This window comes from Rattus norvegicus, chromosome 5, assembly GCF_021556685.1.
Source record: "Rattus norvegicus strain SHRSP/BbbUtx chromosome 5, alternate assembly SHRSP_T2T, whole genome shotgun sequence".
NCBI lineage: Eukaryota > Metazoa > Chordata > Mammalia > Rodentia > Muridae > Rattus > Rattus norvegicus.
The window spans coordinates 143,072,292-143,088,498 of NC_141538.1; the positions used below are offsets into that span (position 1 = coordinate 143,072,292).

At 46.7% G+C, this 16,207-nt stretch overlaps 2 protein-coding genes across 13 annotated transcripts in view; both read left to right on the plus strand.

The window, feature by feature from the left end:
- Inpp5b (inositol polyphosphate-5-phosphatase B) overlaps positions 1 to 4,981 on the plus strand; it is a 64,355-nt gene extending 59,374 nt beyond the window's left edge. For 7 of the 8 annotated variants that reach the window (XM_087549963.1, XM_087549964.1, XM_087549966.1 and 4 more), the window contains 4 exons: positions 1,408 to 1,492; positions 1,825 to 1,952; positions 3,102 to 3,213; positions 4,182 to 4,981. In XM_087549963.1, the coding sequence (XP_087406089.1) occupies positions 1,408 to 1,492; positions 1,825 to 1,952; positions 3,102 to 3,213; positions 4,182 to 4,297 (441 nt within the window). In that variant the 3' untranslated portion in view covers positions 4,298 to 4,981. 8 annotated transcript variants of the gene reach the window in all.
- A 1,207-nt stretch (positions 4,982 to 6,188) lies between these two features.
- Mtf1 (metal-regulatory transcription factor 1) overlaps positions 6,189 to 16,207 on the plus strand; it is a 46,622-nt gene continuing 36,603 nt past the window's right edge. For 2 of the 5 annotated variants that reach the window (XM_087549971.1, XM_087549973.1), the window contains exons 1-3: positions 6,199 to 6,273; positions 6,915 to 6,976; positions 8,241 to 8,696. In XM_087549971.1, the coding sequence (XP_087406097.1) occupies positions 8,292 to 8,696 (405 nt within the window). In that variant the 5' untranslated portion in view covers positions 6,199 to 6,273; positions 6,915 to 6,976; positions 8,241 to 8,291. 5 annotated transcript variants of the gene reach the window in all.

Genomic DNA, 16,207 nt, shown 5'->3' on the forward strand with positions numbered 1-16,207 from the left:
GTAGTACAGGCTAATGGCAAAGTCACTAGCCCAAGACAAGCTTTGAACTCATGATCCTCTTGCCTCAGCCTCCCATGTACTAGGACTGTAGGTGTGTACCATTGTGTCTGGGCCTTTTCACATGTCCAAGTCTGCTCTATCCACAACCCCTGCTGATGTTGCAGCATCTCAAACTGTGTTCTGTTTATCCAGTTGCTTCACTTAACTCTTGTAGCATCCTTTGGAGGAAACAGATACCCTGAAAGGCTATTAATACACAATAGTGGAGGGATTAATTAGTTCTTTTTTAAAAATCTACTTTATTTATATGAGTACACAGTCACTGTCTTTAGACACACGAGAAGAGGACATCAGATCCCATTACAGATGGTTGTGAGCCGCCATGTGGTTGCTGGGATTTGACCTCAGGACCTCTGGGAGAACAGTCAGTGCTCTAACCACTGAGCCATCTCTCCAGCCCTAATTCTTTATTATTATTTTTTTCTTTTTTTTTTTTCGGAGCTGGGGACCGAACCCAGGGCCTTGCGCTTCCTAGGCAAGCGCTCTACCACTGAGCTAAATCCCCAACCCCTCTTTATTTTTTAAAAACTGAACTTTTAAACATATCTTGTATGTGTATGATTATGATTATTTTAACCCTAATATTGTTGGAACCCTGGGCCTCAGCTCTCTACTGAGAGAATGTACCAATGAGTTACATTCCTAGGCCCCAGACTTCACTTCATAAGAAATCTGTCTTCTGTGTGGATCTTTCAAATGTAACTTGTGAGCAATACATGTAATATTATTGTTGTTATTAATAGTTACATTGGGACTGGAGAGATGGCTCAGCAATTAAGAGCACTGGCTGCTCTACCAGAGGTCCTGAGTTCAATTCCCAGCACCCACATGGTGGCTGATGACCATCTATGATGGGATCTGAGGCCTTCTTCTGGCTTACAGGCACCTGAGCACTAGTCCATTAAACAAACAGTTACGTTGTGGTGTTCTGTTGCTTTATGAAACGAATGAATCCAATGTATCTTGAGGCTAATGAAAATGACATTTACGGACATATTTTTATTTGCATGTATTGAGGGATCTTTTTAGCCCTCCCATCTCATTTCGTTGTTTATTTTGGCTAAGGATTAAAGTAGCTTTTCCGCCTTATACATGGCATGTATAACACTTAGGTCACAGCTCTGCGTGAGTTTTCTCTTATACTGGGTCTTGTTTTGTGTGATGTGGCCTACCCATAGCCTTGTAGCACATGCCTAATGGCCTATGGTAATTCCAGCCGCAGTGACATTGTCCACTGTAGTGATTCAGAAGTCTCACTACACAGCTGCATTTTGATATGGGTGACTCAAGAAATCACTGCCAGTTTTCTGAGAAAATTATTGTTTTATGTCTTTCTCCCCTTTGCAGGAAGATCTGTTTCAGCAGCCAGGCCTGAGGCCAGAGTTTGAGCACATAAGGGACTGTTTAGATACTGGAATGATCGATCACCTCTGTATCCTTCAGAAATGTATATGTGCATGTGGGAATATGAGAGTTTTTAAAAGAGAGAAGACTATCTCAAAGCCCAGGGTCCGATATTGTAGCCTGGCTAACAGGTTCTACTCACTCAGCACCTGTCCAGACATTACAAAGCAGTCAGTGTAGCAGGAGCTCAGGAGAGCCAGGGTCACTTGACAAATAGCGTGTCCCTTTGAGACATGGGCTGGCATCCTATCTCTGAGTAGAACCTGACTGAGCAGGCATCACGGCTGGCACATGCTTGTCCCTGGGCCTTCTCCTCCCCACGGGCAACACTGTCACCTGTTTCTTAACATTGGGCCAAAGGCGCTAACAACCACTCTGTAGCCGAAGCCTTGCTGCTTTTCCTAGAGAGCCTGCCGGAGCCCGTCATCTGCTACAGCGCCTACCACAGCTGCTTGGAGTGTTCTGGCAGTCACACAGCGAGCAAACAGGTGAGGGGAAGCACTGAGCTTCCGCATGCACACCAGCCTGTCCTGGGCACACGAAACCCAGCGGAACAAAGTGTGACAGCCTCTCTCGTGCAGTGACTTGGAAGACTAGCATCATTCCTTCTCAAACCTGCTCTTCCTCTCATGTCCCTTTTGCTTTTAATAGCATCACTCTTAGTTCCAGTGACTCAACCCCAAAACCTGAGTCATTTCTGATTCCTCCCTTCCTTGCCTCCCACGTGCCTAGTCCCATTGATCCATTTCTTCTCTGTTCCCTCCCATCATTGCTCTGTTTACGTGGGGCAGTGCCCTGTGCTCTTGCTCCCTCTCCATCCATGTTGCTCGCTACAATTAGACTGTGAATTTAGAAGTGTCATCCTGTGGGACAAAACCATACTTACCTCTTTCTCACTGCTGCTTAATGACTCTTTTCCCTTTCTTCCTTTCTTCCTTTTCTTTTCTCTATTTCTCTTTTCTCTGAGTCCAGGCCTTTCCCTGTGACTCAGTCTGACCTGGAACTCAGTGTGGCCCAGACCGATCTCCAGTTCACTGTCCTTCTGCCTCAGCCTCCCAAGTCCTGGGATCACCAGTGTTTATCACCCACCCAGTTCCATGTTTGATAGGATCATGTAGCACACACAGTTGCCAACAGCACGGGTTCCGGCATCTGAGTGTCTATCTTCTGGAACCTACCTTTTCCCAGCCCCAGCTCCCCAGCTGATTCTGTTGTGCAGCCGTGTGGCCTAGTCACTGGACTCCAGCCTGGACAGCCAAGCAAGCCTGTGAGCTATATGTTCCTGCCCACCTTGGCGACTTGTGTCCTTCCTACTTAACATTTTGCTTTCTCTTGCCTTCCTTGCCTCCAGTAGCCTAATCCTCGCTGCTACAAGTCTAGTTTTCTCTTATATTCAAGACCCAACTAAAACATCTTAACTCCCTGAAGTCTGAGGTCTTTAGTTTTAGAAGTGTGACTTCTAAATTCATGTAGCACTGACCTTTGTTCCGCTTGGATACTTACGCTGAGTGGCGAGTGGTCAGCCCTGTGTGCAGTCTTACGTTCATAAGACATGTTCTCAGTTCCTGGAATACACGGGTACCCTGTCAAGTACCTGAGGGAACGAAGCCACCAACCCCGCCTTCTCCCTCTTTCAGGTCATTTCCACTCTCCCCACCTTCCACAAAAATGTCTTCAGCTACTTGATGGCGTTTTTGCAAGAACTGCTGAAAAATTCAGCAAAAAATCATTTGGATGAGAATATTTTAGGTAAGTGGCCAAGTGTCGGACAAGCATCTGTACAGAAACTTTAAGGAAGCTTTTTTTTTTTTCTTTTTTAACTTTTTAAAAAGTGGTCAAGGTATGTTGCTGAAGCTAGACCCAAGCTCCTCTTGCCTTGGTCTCCTGAGTGCTGCATATGTCCCATCATGTCTTGTTTTGGGGCAAAGTTTATAGGCAAATAATTTGTTTGGGGGCTGGAGGGTATGACTTAGTGGTCGAACACTTACCTAACATGTGCAAGGCCCTGTATTAGTTCCTTGTTTTAGTCAGACTGGCTGGCTGGCAAGGCCCTGGGCTCCACCTCTCTCTTCCTCCATATCAACTAGGATTACTAGTATATGCCAGCATGCGGGCATTCAAGTGGGTGCTAGGGATCTGCACTCAGGCTTTCTGTCATGTTTGCATGGTAAGCACTTTACCCGATGAGTCGTCTCCCCAGCCCTTATTTATTTTTTGAGGCAGCCTCCCACTCTCTAGCTCGGCCTGGCTTGAAACTGAAGAGTGGTAGGAATACAGATGTGTGCCACTGCACCCAGCTGTTTGTGTTTCAAAAAGAAAATACGTGGGCATAGCCATGGTGCATGCCTTTAATCCCAGGTCTCAGGAGGAAGAGGCAGATGGAGCTTCTGAGTTTGAGGTAGCCAGGTCCTGCCTTTAAAAAAAGAATGCTTGGGCTGGAGAGATGGCTCAGAGGTTAAGAGCACTGACTGCTCTTCCAGAGGTCCTGAGTTCAATTCCCAGCAACCACATGGTGGCTCACAACCATCTGTAATGGGATCAGATGCCCTCTTCTGGTGTGTCTGAAGACAGCAACAGTGTACTCACATACAGGAAATAATTAAATAAATAAAAAAAAAAAAAAAAAAAAAAAGAATGCTTGAGGTAGTCTGTTCTCTCTTCCAGCCACCCTGGTGTCCTAGTTGCTCAATGGTATTTTCTGTTTCTCTCATGCACAGCTAGCATATTTGGCAGCTTATTGCTCCGAAGCCCAGCTGGTCACCGAAAGCTTGACATGGCAGAGAAGAAGAAGGCCCAAGAGTTTATTCACCACTTTCTCTGCAATCCACTCTGAGCCTCAGTACTCCTCCTGTTTTCCTCAAGGCAGCCACAACTGTCAGCCCCACATGTTTCAGCTCACGACCTGCCTTAGGATGGCCTGAGGCCAGCTGGAAGAATGGCAGCTACCTGTTTCTTGAACCTAGACCTGTCCCTTACCCATGCCGTTGTCTTGCACACCCGTGCTGATTTATGAAGACATGGGGGAAATCCACCGTAATAGAACTGACGTTCCATGTTCAATTTTAGTTATTTAACGCAAATAGATCTCTATTCATTTTTATTTAAAAAGTTTTAAGTAACTGTACTTTGCCTTATTCAACCTGCCTCCAGGACATGCAGTCAGTGAGTTCCCCATATTCTGTACTGAGCATCTCATGGTCAGACACTTGGACTAACCGAAGTCCTTAAGGGAAAATGGCTTAGACAGCAGGACTTTGCTTAGATGTCCCTGGATAAACAACTTTAGTCATCCCAGATGCTTCCACTGTCCAAGCTGAGGACATGTACATGCATAGGGCAACTGTAACCTTTCTACTCAACTCCAAGGCCTCTCAGTCACCCCTAAAAGCACTGAAGAAAGGGGGTTCTGGTGAAACAAGTGGGATTTTGTAGGCTCTCCAGTCCTCCCAACTGTATATAAGCTCACCTTTCATAATGTAATATATTTTAATGATAAATGTATTTTTAACAGTGGTGACTATGTTCTCTTTTTCTTAGTTATGTGTATGTGTGTGGTGGTGGCAGTGGTGGCAGTGGCGGCAGTGGCGGCAGCATTATATGCATGTGTGAATGTGCTAGGAGAGGCCAGAGGCTTAGATTCCTCTGAACTTAAAGGAGGTTGTTAGCCACCCAATTTGGGTTCTGGTTTCGAAAGAACTCTCAGGTCAGCGCAGTTAGGTGGTCTTTTTTTTTTTTTTTTTTTTTTTTTTTTTTTTTTTTTTTGGTTCTTTTTTTCGGAGCTGGGGACCGAACCCAGGGCCTTGCGCTTCCTAGGTAAGCGCTCTAACCACTGAGCTAAATCCCCAGCCCCAGTTAGGTGGTCTTACTCATTGGTCTTCTCTTCCCCCATTCCCCTCTCTCAAAAGATGGTAGTTCCTGACATCTAGTCCTTTGTGGCTTAAAAACAGAGCAGCTGAACTGGGACCAAAGGGACATGTGACATTCTGGTGCGTGAGAGTCACTTAGTCAAACTTACTCAGAAGGAATGGTACAACAGTTTGGGCCTGAATCCTGATCTTGCCTATAAAGACATTGCTCCAACTTAACGTTCTAGAGAAGTCGTTCATGGGGTAAATAAGAAGTATAACGAATATAGTAGAAGCACTAGGAAAATCTCTTCTTGGGCTTTCAAATACTGCTACCAGCTAGTGGTTTCGAGGGTGGTTGGATGAGTATTAGGAGCTGACAGGAGACTGGCCAGTAGGTGGCGCTGACCTCCCCCAGAGCAAAAATCCCTCCTTAAGGTTGGAACCGCTAGCTCCGGCGGGCGCGTGAGAACGAGACACGACTGGAGCGCTCTGCTCAGCGTTCCGTCCCAGGGTCCTCAGCCAGGTGAACTATGTGCGTGGGTACAGTGGGGTGAGAAAAGGGACACCGCGGGCTGGTCTACGCATCTGGAAGGCGGCGGCTAACTGCACCCTTCCTGCTGCAGCTGTGCACGCAGCTGGGGCTGAGAACACCTCAATTCCATGGCTGACATCGCGTATTCTCCCGCGCCCGAGACCACCCGCTCCCTACGGTCAGCTTCCCAGTGCAGCACGAGAGCGCCTGACCCTGCTCGCTCCGCCCACAGCCTGCTGGTTAGAGGAGCGGTCTCAGCCCCTGGATAGCAAAAGCCAATCACAAGCGGCAGCGGGCGCAGGGATCGGCCGGCCTCTCCTTCCTCCGGAAAGCGGAAGCGGAAGTGACGCTAGGGACAGGTGGGGGCAATCATGGTGCCGCTGGGGAGGGGAGAAGCTGCCGCTGCCGCTGTTGCCGGGAGCCGCGGAGGTAAAAGCAGAAGCTGGACTCGGCTGGGGCTGGGACTAACCGGGGGGCGTGGGACTTGAGCTCTCTGCCGAAGCCATTCCCGGTTGAGACTTCATTCCAGTCACCCGAGGGACCCCACCCCTCCTCCGTTTCCATGGGGATGGGTATCCAGCCCCCCTTCTCTGTTTCCATGGAGACCCGGACCCTGCCCCTCTTCTCCCAGCTCGTAGCCCCCCGACTGCCTCGGGGTTTTTCTATGTAGCCCTGGACTGGGGGTGCTTTCCCGGTCAGGGTCTTCCTGCCAGTCTCTCAGGGGTGCTCGGTTCGCAGTCCTCGGCCACCCTCACACCTCCTGGTCTTGTTACGGAAAGTTGGTCTTTGCGTTACCGCCGAAGGTGCCGGGGCAGCCCACCGGGGGACTCTTATCTCTCCTCTCAGATACAGAGAAACGTGTATTTCTGGGTTGCGTAAGCAAAGGTTAGGGCTGGTTCCTCTCAGATTAGATCCCTTAATCTGTGTCTGGTAACTACCTCACCTTCTTGTCACTCCGGCTCACTTGCTGACTCCGAGCAGAAGAGAAAGTGCAGAACCAGGTTGAGAACCAAGTGATGTGTTGGTTATTTTAAATTCTCCTTTTGTGTCTGCCAAACCCACATTTGTAGAACCTGTGTGTTTTCGGGTGAAGGAAGAATCACCATTCCAGACCATGAAAGCTTCAAATTTGGTAATTTCCTCAAGAGACTATCTTCAAAAAAGAGACTATCTTTCATTCATGTCTTTCATTCATTTTGCTGACATTTCCTGACCGACTCGTGTCAGTATGCTTTATGTTAGGGACAGCCTTTCGGGGCAGAAAGCCTAGTCACTCTGTACACGAATACTCTCTGGTCCATATCATGTTTTACGATATAAATAATTAAAGTGATTTGCATTAGCTATTCCTTATTAAGGTTTAGTCCCCTGCAGCCCATGTGTTCTAGAAGGAAGCCACCCTCTTTCTACTGCCTGACGGGATTGTACTTTACCTGCAGTTTCTCTTTCTGTATGAAACAGGAACCATAGGTCCCACTGTCGAATGACAGGCACAGATGGGTTGCCCAAGCAGTAAAGGGCAAAAGAAGGGTTTGTAGGTGATTATGTTCAAAGCGTTGTTTCTGCACCATCAACGACGTGAGGCTGTGTACTGCCTCTCAGTGCAATTGAGGGAGGAGGGCGTTTGGACGGGAGTGCCTCACTTAAGGTTTACAGCAACTTTCCTTTAAGCAGCCACCTGTTTGCTCTTTTATCCTCATGAGCTGCATAGTACCTGCCAGTAAAGCTTAACGCCATCTTTAAAGTATGTGACAGTAAGTCACATTTAGAAGATCCTGTGAACGCCAACTTTGAATTTGGGGCGGGGGAGGGGGATTTGCTTTTTCCTTAACAGTGACTGATTGTGTCAGATTTTAAGTATTTCCAAGGAAGATGAGGAGGAGAGAGAGAGACAGAGAGAGAGAGAGAGAGAGAGAGAGAGAGAGAGAGAGAGAGAGAGATTGAGAGATTCTCACTGTGTATCTCTGGTTCACCTGGAACTCATAGAGATCCAGCTTACTTTACCTCTCAGGTGCTAGGGTTAAAGTCATTCATCACCATTCCTAGGCCTGGATTGCTCTCTGTCTTTTTGTTTTGAGACAGAGTCTTACCACTAACCCTGGTTGGCCTGGAACTCACAAAGGCCTGCCTGCCTATGCCTCCCAAGGTCTGGGATCAGTTAGCACTTTGGTTTGCTCGTTAAACTGAGGGAAAGTGAACCATAAGGATGACTTTAGGATGTAGGTGAGTCAGGGGCTGGGGATTTAGCTCAGTGGTAGAGCGCTTACCTAGGAAGTGCAAGGCCCTGGGTTCGGTCCCCAGCTCCAAAAAAAAAGAACCAAAAAAAAAAAAAAAAAAAAAAAAGGATGTAGGTGAGTCTTGTGCTATGGTTCTAACTCTGGTGTTATCTGTTGCAGAAAGGCCATTACCTTTTCATTTCTCACAATTGGGCTGAGCACAAGTGAACCATGGGGGAACACAGTCCAGACGACAACATCATCTTCTTTAAGGGAGAGGAAGATGACCTAACCCCGCATGACAAGATGCTCAGGTTTGTGGATGACAACGGACTGGTGCCTTCCTCATCTGGAACTGTTTATGATAGGACCACTGTTCTCATAGAACAGGACCCTGGCACTTTGGAGGATGATGAAGACGATGTACAGTGTGGAGAACACTTGCCTTTTCTGGTGGAAGGTGAAGAGGGCTTCCTAATAGATCAGGAAGCAATGTCCCAGGGTTACGTACAACACATTATCTCACCAGATCAGATTCATTTGACTATAAACCCTGGTTCCACGCCCATGCCAAGAAACATTGAAGGCGCGACTCTTACTCTGCAGTCGGAATGTCCTGAAACGAAACGGAAAGAAGTAAGTAAAGCCGCAAATGAGGGCCCGGTGTGGCTTTGGGGCAGCTCCTTCTGCAGCGCGCTGGCAGTTTTAACTGGGGGTTAAAGGAGCTCCTGGGCTAAGAGCCTTCTGTAGTCATGCCGCTCAACAGCACATCCGCTTCCTGTTTTGTTGTGACTGCTTTCTAGAGCTTTTGATTGTATGGCCACATTGTAATTGAGGAATACTGCATTGTAATATCTCAGATGTTCCTCTCCAAATCATAAATAAAGTAGAAATTTCACCAAAGTGAATTCATGTTTATACTGTGAAAGTAACAGCATGGCTTCTCTGATAGTCAAGTGACTAGATTTGTGTGTAATAATAGAACTGGCTATACGTGATTTGTTTTGGAGATGCCTGTAGGAATACGCTTTGTTAATTTAGAGAGTATTTAATGGATAGTAAAGGGAAATTTTTATAATCCAGGCAAGAAACCACAAATGAGATCAGGTTAGCTAAAGGTCGTCACATTCATGTTCAGGAACTGTGGGTGACGTAGTACATTTCAGGAGAGCGTAGAAACTGTAAAGCACTTTACAGATTGTAGATGTGCATTTGAATGAAAGAAATGACATGGCTTAAAGGTAGTGAGTGGTAAGCATCATCCAGGGACTACTGCAAGTTAATTTGAAAAATCCAGGTTACTGTCAGTTACAGTGCTGAGGACTAATGTCAGGTACCACCAAGCAGAAATAGGTTTAATTTCTTGAGGAAATATTTTCCTTTTTTTTTTGATGCAATGAAGGTTTGAAATTACGTACAGCTTGTACAAATGGCTTACTCATGACATTTGCTTTTTTTAACCTTAGAATCTCAGTGCGAAGGCTTTAGTTAGGGTGAAACGCCTGCCTCCCTCACAAGGGATTGAGCACTAGTACTGCAAATAAATGAATAAGTAAATAAATACCTCAGAGCTGTAAATACCTTAGCGAGACCATCATGCCCTCCCTCCCAGTGGGTAGAGTGGTCTCTGCAGCCTCGCTGGCTCTCTTCTCTGGTCTGTGCTTGAACATTTCCGAGTGGCAAGAGCACAGGGTTTTGCAGCTCAGCCCAGTCCATTTGTTGGCCTGCTCTGATAGCTAAGAAGTGTTTACTCGTACAGGACTAAAGTCTGCCTTTGTGTACTACTCCAGCCTCCAGTTCTGTCCTGAGAGCTGTTCTTCTGTGAGGTAACCTCACATACTTAAAGGTCCTGTCCTGGTTTTTATACAAGCTGGCCATCTACACTCTAATATCTTTCTGATGGCATTTCCCCCCAGCCTTTCATCAGTTTGGTTGCCTTTAACTGAAGGAATTCCAGCTTTCCAAAGTCCTTTTAAAATCCAGAGTTGAGCATAATCTCCCAAGAGTGAGTCAGCCTGGCCAATCGAGTGGTTCTTATCTCTCTCTTCATCTGGACACTGAACTACAATGACTGTCATCTGTGTTTTATTATCAACATCTCACTGTTGGCTTGTGCTTGGAAACCTCTAGAAGAGTGGTTCTCAGCCAAGGGCAGTTCTCCCCTCAGGAGACATTGGATTGTCACAATAGGGAGGTGCTAACTGGAATCCCTAGGTAGGGCTAAAGATGCTGTTAGACATTTTGTAACACGCAGGACAATCTCTGACAAATACTTACCCATATGTCTGCAGAGCTTGGAGAGAGAACCCTGTTCTGCATTATCATGGGCTCAGCTGTCAGGTCGTGTGCTGGCGCCGCTAGACAGGCTTGTAAACCTTTGGAGTGTCTCCATACTGACCTTTTCTTGTTGGTTTCAACCAGTATGCAAGCTTTTAGGGGTTCACCTGCCTTCAGCTGACTCTGTTGTTGGTGTGTTCTTTTTAAGATGTCTGTCTCATGTATCCCAAGCTGGCTTCCAGTTTTCTGTGTGGTTAAGGTTGACCTTGAACTCCAGATCTCCTGCCTTCCCCTTTCTAGTGCTAGGATTACAGGCATGCACTGGCCTCACAAGCGTCCTGTCGAGGAAGGTGCTGCAGGTGATGGTGATTTACAGGATAGAGGCAGAAATACCTGGTGGCTGTGGTGTGAATCCTAAGGTGGTAGACACGAAGGGTGCCAGGGCTGTATTTGGGTGCTGTGTGGTTAGGCAAGGCTTCAAGGTGGTCTTAAAAATGTGTTCAGTTTTGAGAAAAGCTGGCATGAGTATTTCTCAGAGATGGAGGCAACATGAATAGAGAAAGGGAGGTAGAAAGCGGAGGTCCCTTTCAGGGAGCATCCCCCTTAAAACAGAGTTAATGCATATGTTTTGCTTTCTGTTTTGAAACAGTCTTGCTATGCACTGCAGGCTTTTTTTTTTTTTTTAAGTGTCAATCCTCCTGCTCCCCTTGTGCTGGGATTACAGGCATACACCACACTTTTCTGCAGAGCTTAATAGTAAATGTTCTTGTCCTTACAGACTATGTGGTCTCTGTTGCAACTCTTCCATTATAACACAGTCTCAGTCATAGACAGTGCAGAAGTGGGCTGGGGGTGGAGTTAGTCGGGATATCATGCCACAAGGCCCTGGGTTCCATTTCCGACACCACAGTAAAACAAAAAGATAAATGTAACCATGCATGCTGGCCAAAATAGACTTACTGGCTGTAATTGTCAACCCTTGGACTAGAATGCAGAGAGGAGCAGGGAATACGGATGGAAAGACAACAAAGTTCCAAATCCAGACAGCAATGAGAGCTTGTTGATGGTTCATGCTGTTTTAGAAGCAGTGGGAGACTTGAGGATTTGGGAGTCAGGAGCAATGTGGTTTGAGTATCATTTTAGAGCCAGGCGGAATAGTGCACGCCTTTAGTCTCAGCACTTGGGAAGCAGAGGCAGTTAAGTCTCTGTGAGTTTGAGGCCAGCCTGGTCTACATAGTTCCAGGACCACCAAAACTATATAGTAAGACCCTGTTTCTAAAACCAAAACCAAAACCAAAACAAAACCAGTAACATTTTAGAAGGAGTGCCCTGGCAGGGGGCAGGGACCTGGGAGGCAAAAAAAGCTAAGACTTAATGGCCTGCTAGAAGACACTTGGGTTTCATCTAACTGATGAAGGAAAGAACCTAAGACTGGAGGAGCTTAGTATCCTGTTGGAATTTGCATAAGGAGCCCTGAGGCAAAAGCCAATCCTAGATTTTAGTCTAACCCCGTGATGAGTCTTTCCTTGAGGACTGACTAGGTGTGGCGGCACACATCTTCCATCTGGGCACTCAGGAGGCAGAGGCAAGTTGATCTCTGAGTTCAAGGCCACCCAGGGCAACACAGTGAGAGCCTTTCTCAGAGATTTTTTTTCCCCTCAATGTGTTGAGTTGCTGGGTTGATGAGTAGGTGAAGAGCCTACCGTGGTAGATTACTTCAGACATGCCCGGGCTGCATGCTGAAGACAGAGCGGCTCTTCCACTCCTTACCTCCCCCGTCTTAACGGTGAGTAAGTCTGTTAACAAGAATTGGGTCAAGAAGAGGGAAGTTCTCAGGGAAATGAGTAAGTTTGTTTCGCTCGTCTTTAGCCCTTGGGAGTTAGGAACAGAAGGTGAGACCCACTGGGATGTAGGTCTGAGGTCAAGGAAATGACAGATCCTCAATTCCGTGGGGCAGCAGCGTGAATGAGGGAGGCGCTAGGGGCTGGAGAGAGATAACAGTATTCCAGGAGGTGGGTGGAGTGTGCTGTTCTGGACTCTGGGTCAGGAAGGCTGACTTCCTGTGTGGCCTGAAGAGGGACTGAGGAGCCGTAGGAGATAGTTCCATCTCGGTTGCCACTCACATTTTGAAACAGCCTTCAGTCAAGCCCAGGGTGCAGAGTGTTTGAATGAGGGAGAAGTGAGCTGGGATGAGAGAACAGGAAGCAGGAAGTGTGAAGTTTTTGTTTTGTTTTGTAAGATTTATTTATTCTATATAAGTACACTGTCACTGTCTTCAGACACATCAGAAGAGGGCATCAGATCCCATCATAGATGGTTGTGAGCCACCATGTGGTTGCTGGGAATTGAACTCAGGACCTCTGGAAAAGCAATCAATGCCCTTAACCACTGAGCCATCTCTCCAGCTCTTCTTTTAAAGTTTTATACTTGGTAGAAAAAAAGCACAGGCATTGAAACTTTTTTTAAGTTTAGAAAGTTTGAGCTGGGTGTGGTGGCTCAGGCCTTTAATCCCAGCTCTGGGGAGGCCGAGGCATATGAATTTCCTGGCCAGCTATGGCTACCCTGTCTCTAAACTAATAATAAGTTAATTAAGTAAAACCTCAAAAGTTTGGGACCCAGCTTTAGGCCACCTTCAGTTAATGATTACTGTACAAGTGTTCATGATGAACCCATATTTGAGAAATGTTAAGTAGAACCATACTACTTCATAACTTATCAGAATTTATTACGTTTGGTTTGGTCATAACTAAGAAAGAAGAAAATAGAGACTTTTCTAAATGCTATAAGCTAATGCTATAAAACGTTTTCCAGGGGACTAGTAGAGCACGGTGTTTGTTTGTTTGTTTTTGAGGAATGCTGACCTAGGCAAAAGAGAAGATGGGGGAGGGATTATGCAATCTGATATTAGCTGTCCCTTTCCTGTTTTGTGCTCCTTACCAATTAGCTGCTTCTGTTTGCAAGCCTGGTGTGCCCAAATGGTTTCTTCAGGCAATTTAATCATGAACAGGGCAGGATCAAGGATGGTATGAACTTGTTGCCAGTGACTATCTTCCCTTCTTCAATTTTAACATCTTCTACGTGAGATCTAGGTAGAAGATTCTATAAGCTAGACTTCTTTGAGTTGGGTCCTTAACCCTGCAGCCTAGGGATGGCCTCAGACTCACAGCCGTCTCTTGAGGTCTGCGATGAGAGATAAGAACCTTTGGCCCGGGGCTGGGGATTTAGCTCAGTGGTAGAGCGCTTACCTAGGAAGCACAAGGCCCTGGGTTCGGTCCCCAGATCTGAAAAAAAGAACCAAGAAAAAAAAGAACCTTTGGCCCAGTTTGTAAACTGGTGTCAGGCTTGGTAGGTTTGGGGCTGCCATGGGTATCAGGAAGGAGCAGCAGCTGTGGCCCTAGTCTCTGGAGGCCAAACATTCAGGCTTGCCTTCCAGAAGCACACTCTTACTTTAGTCATTGATTGACAGTGCTTTTTTTTTTTTTTTTTGGCTTCCAAATCCACTTAGTCAGCCTGAGGAGGCCATGTTTACCAATAACAGCTGCACGATCTTTAACCGCTCTTGGCCCTGGAGCCTGTTTTAAGCCTGACCTTTTTGCTGCACACATTCACAGGCACTGCTCTGGAGAAATGGAACCCTTTGATAACTCCTCAGTCTTCTTGGCTTCCTAAGCAGCTTAGTTTCTGAGTCAGGTGTTAGCCTGACTTTCCTGTTTATCCCTGATTGTTCCTCTGTCTCCATTAGTGTGCAGATGGCTTTATTGATTGCTTTATTATTGTTATTTTTCATCATGCTTGTCTTGCGCAAAAACCAAGCCAACCAGAACCTTGCCACATACACATACCATTTCTAACTACCACAGGACCTCTGGGCACCCTGATTCTTCCTTTTCAAAATGGGTTCTCCTTATTGATTGGTAGCTTTGAGAGGTTCCATCAAAACATTGTCTTTCTTTTCAAACACCACCCATAAACTTTAGAGCTTCCCCCTCCAGGTTGCTAAGCAGCTGTTCCTCTGATGGGTTCGAGTGGTTCATGGTTCCTCAAACTTTCAGGCATCTCTGTTCTTCCAGAGAACCTGCCAAGAACTGTCCATCCTGTTGCCTGCTTACCTCCTCTGTTACCAACCTTCCTGTCTCTTCTGCTAAATAGTTGGGAGGGCTCATAGGCCAGACATTCTCCATGATGCCCTAACTATGCCAAGCATAATGAAACAATAATAAAGCAGTCGGTAAGCCAACTGCACACTAAGGAAACAGCAAGAAGCAGGTGCCGTGCTCTCTGAATTGTGCTCCTAGGTATTGAGAGATTGGATTGCTAGTCCTCCTCCTCCTTCCCCCCCTCCTCCTCTTCCTCCCTCTTCCTCCTCGTCCTCTCTCTCTCTTTTTTTTTAAATTTTAGATTAAAACTTTTGTTTGTTTTGGTGGAGGTTTGTTTGTTGTCTTTTGAGACAGGGTCTCTCTAAATCTGGTTGTCCTGGAGCTTGCTGTGTAGACCAGGTTGGCCTCAAGCTCACAAAGATTCTCCTTGTCTCAGCTTCCCAGTACTAGGGTGAAAGGTGTGAGCCAGCACTCGTGGGTAGATTTGCTTAGCCTGACAGGTTTTTTTATTAAACATTTATTTAATGTATATGAGTAGACTGTTGGCTGTCTTCACTGTCGCTGTCTTCAGCCACACCAGAGGAGGGCATTGGATCTCATTACAGATGGCTGTGAGCCACCATGTGGTTGCTGGGATTTGAACTCAGGACCTCTGGAAGAGCAGTCGGGGCTCTTAACCGCTGAGCCATCTCTCCAGCTCAGCCTGACAGATTTTAAGTAAGAATAAATGGGTTAGAAGTGGCATGCCTTGTGTCCATAATGCCAGCCCCTTGAGGCTAAGGCAGGGGCTTGCCATGAGTTTGAGGCTGTGCTGTGCTACGGGTTACTTTCCGGCCTGCTGGGTTACAAGAAGAAAGCCTGTCCCAAGAAAACAAAAGGAAGCAAAACAAAGGGGGGGGGGGGGTGCTGACTCTAGTGTCCAGAGCCTTTTGACAGTTTGTCCTTTGTGTGAGGACTGATTCCAGTCTTGTTCCTCAGTGGCAGTCAGAGGGGAGTGGAGTCATGTGCTCAGCCGCCAGGGCGTTGGGCTGTGCTGGAGTGGAGCCGCCCACCTTCCACTGCACACCACAGTTACATTTCTTCACAGCTCCCTGTTCAGCTCCCACAGGATTGCCATTCAGAAGTAGGACGGAAGAACCTGTCACAGACTGCAAGTGCAGTGCTGAGGATCCATTCATTTCCCTCCCAGGTTTGACTTAGCCAGCTTTTGCCAAATGTCAGTACTGATAACCCACCAGCACTCGGAGAACGGCAGGGCGGGCTGGTGGCTCCATGTGGCTCTGTTGGAGTCCAGAGCAGAATGGTAGTGCCCTGTGCCACCAGGTGAAGCCAGTTCGTCAACGTGTCTCCTCCATGGTAGCATGCTGTTTGTCTCTCGGGCCTGTCACAGAGGGCCTCTGACCTGGCAGAGGGACATGTTGGTTTTGTGCCACACCGGTTTTTAAAGTTTGTACCGTAAGAGTTCTGGGTCTTAAGCTGATATTTTACATGGACTGTATTAGGTACTGCTGACATCTTATTCGTCAAAGAATGGGAGGAAGTACTTGAATTTTAGTTCTCTCTCCTTATTTAAATCAAGCTTTTCCAAAAATGAAAGATGATTTCGGCTTTGTTCTCATCTTTGTGCTCTAGTGTATGCTAGCTGTGTAACCGCAGACAGGCTGCTCTCCTTCCTCACTTGTAAAATGGAAATAAAAATACCCCACTGCGTCGTCCTGTGAAGATTGAGTGAGATTTATGTACTATGAAATGTGCATCGGTGTACCTCAGACG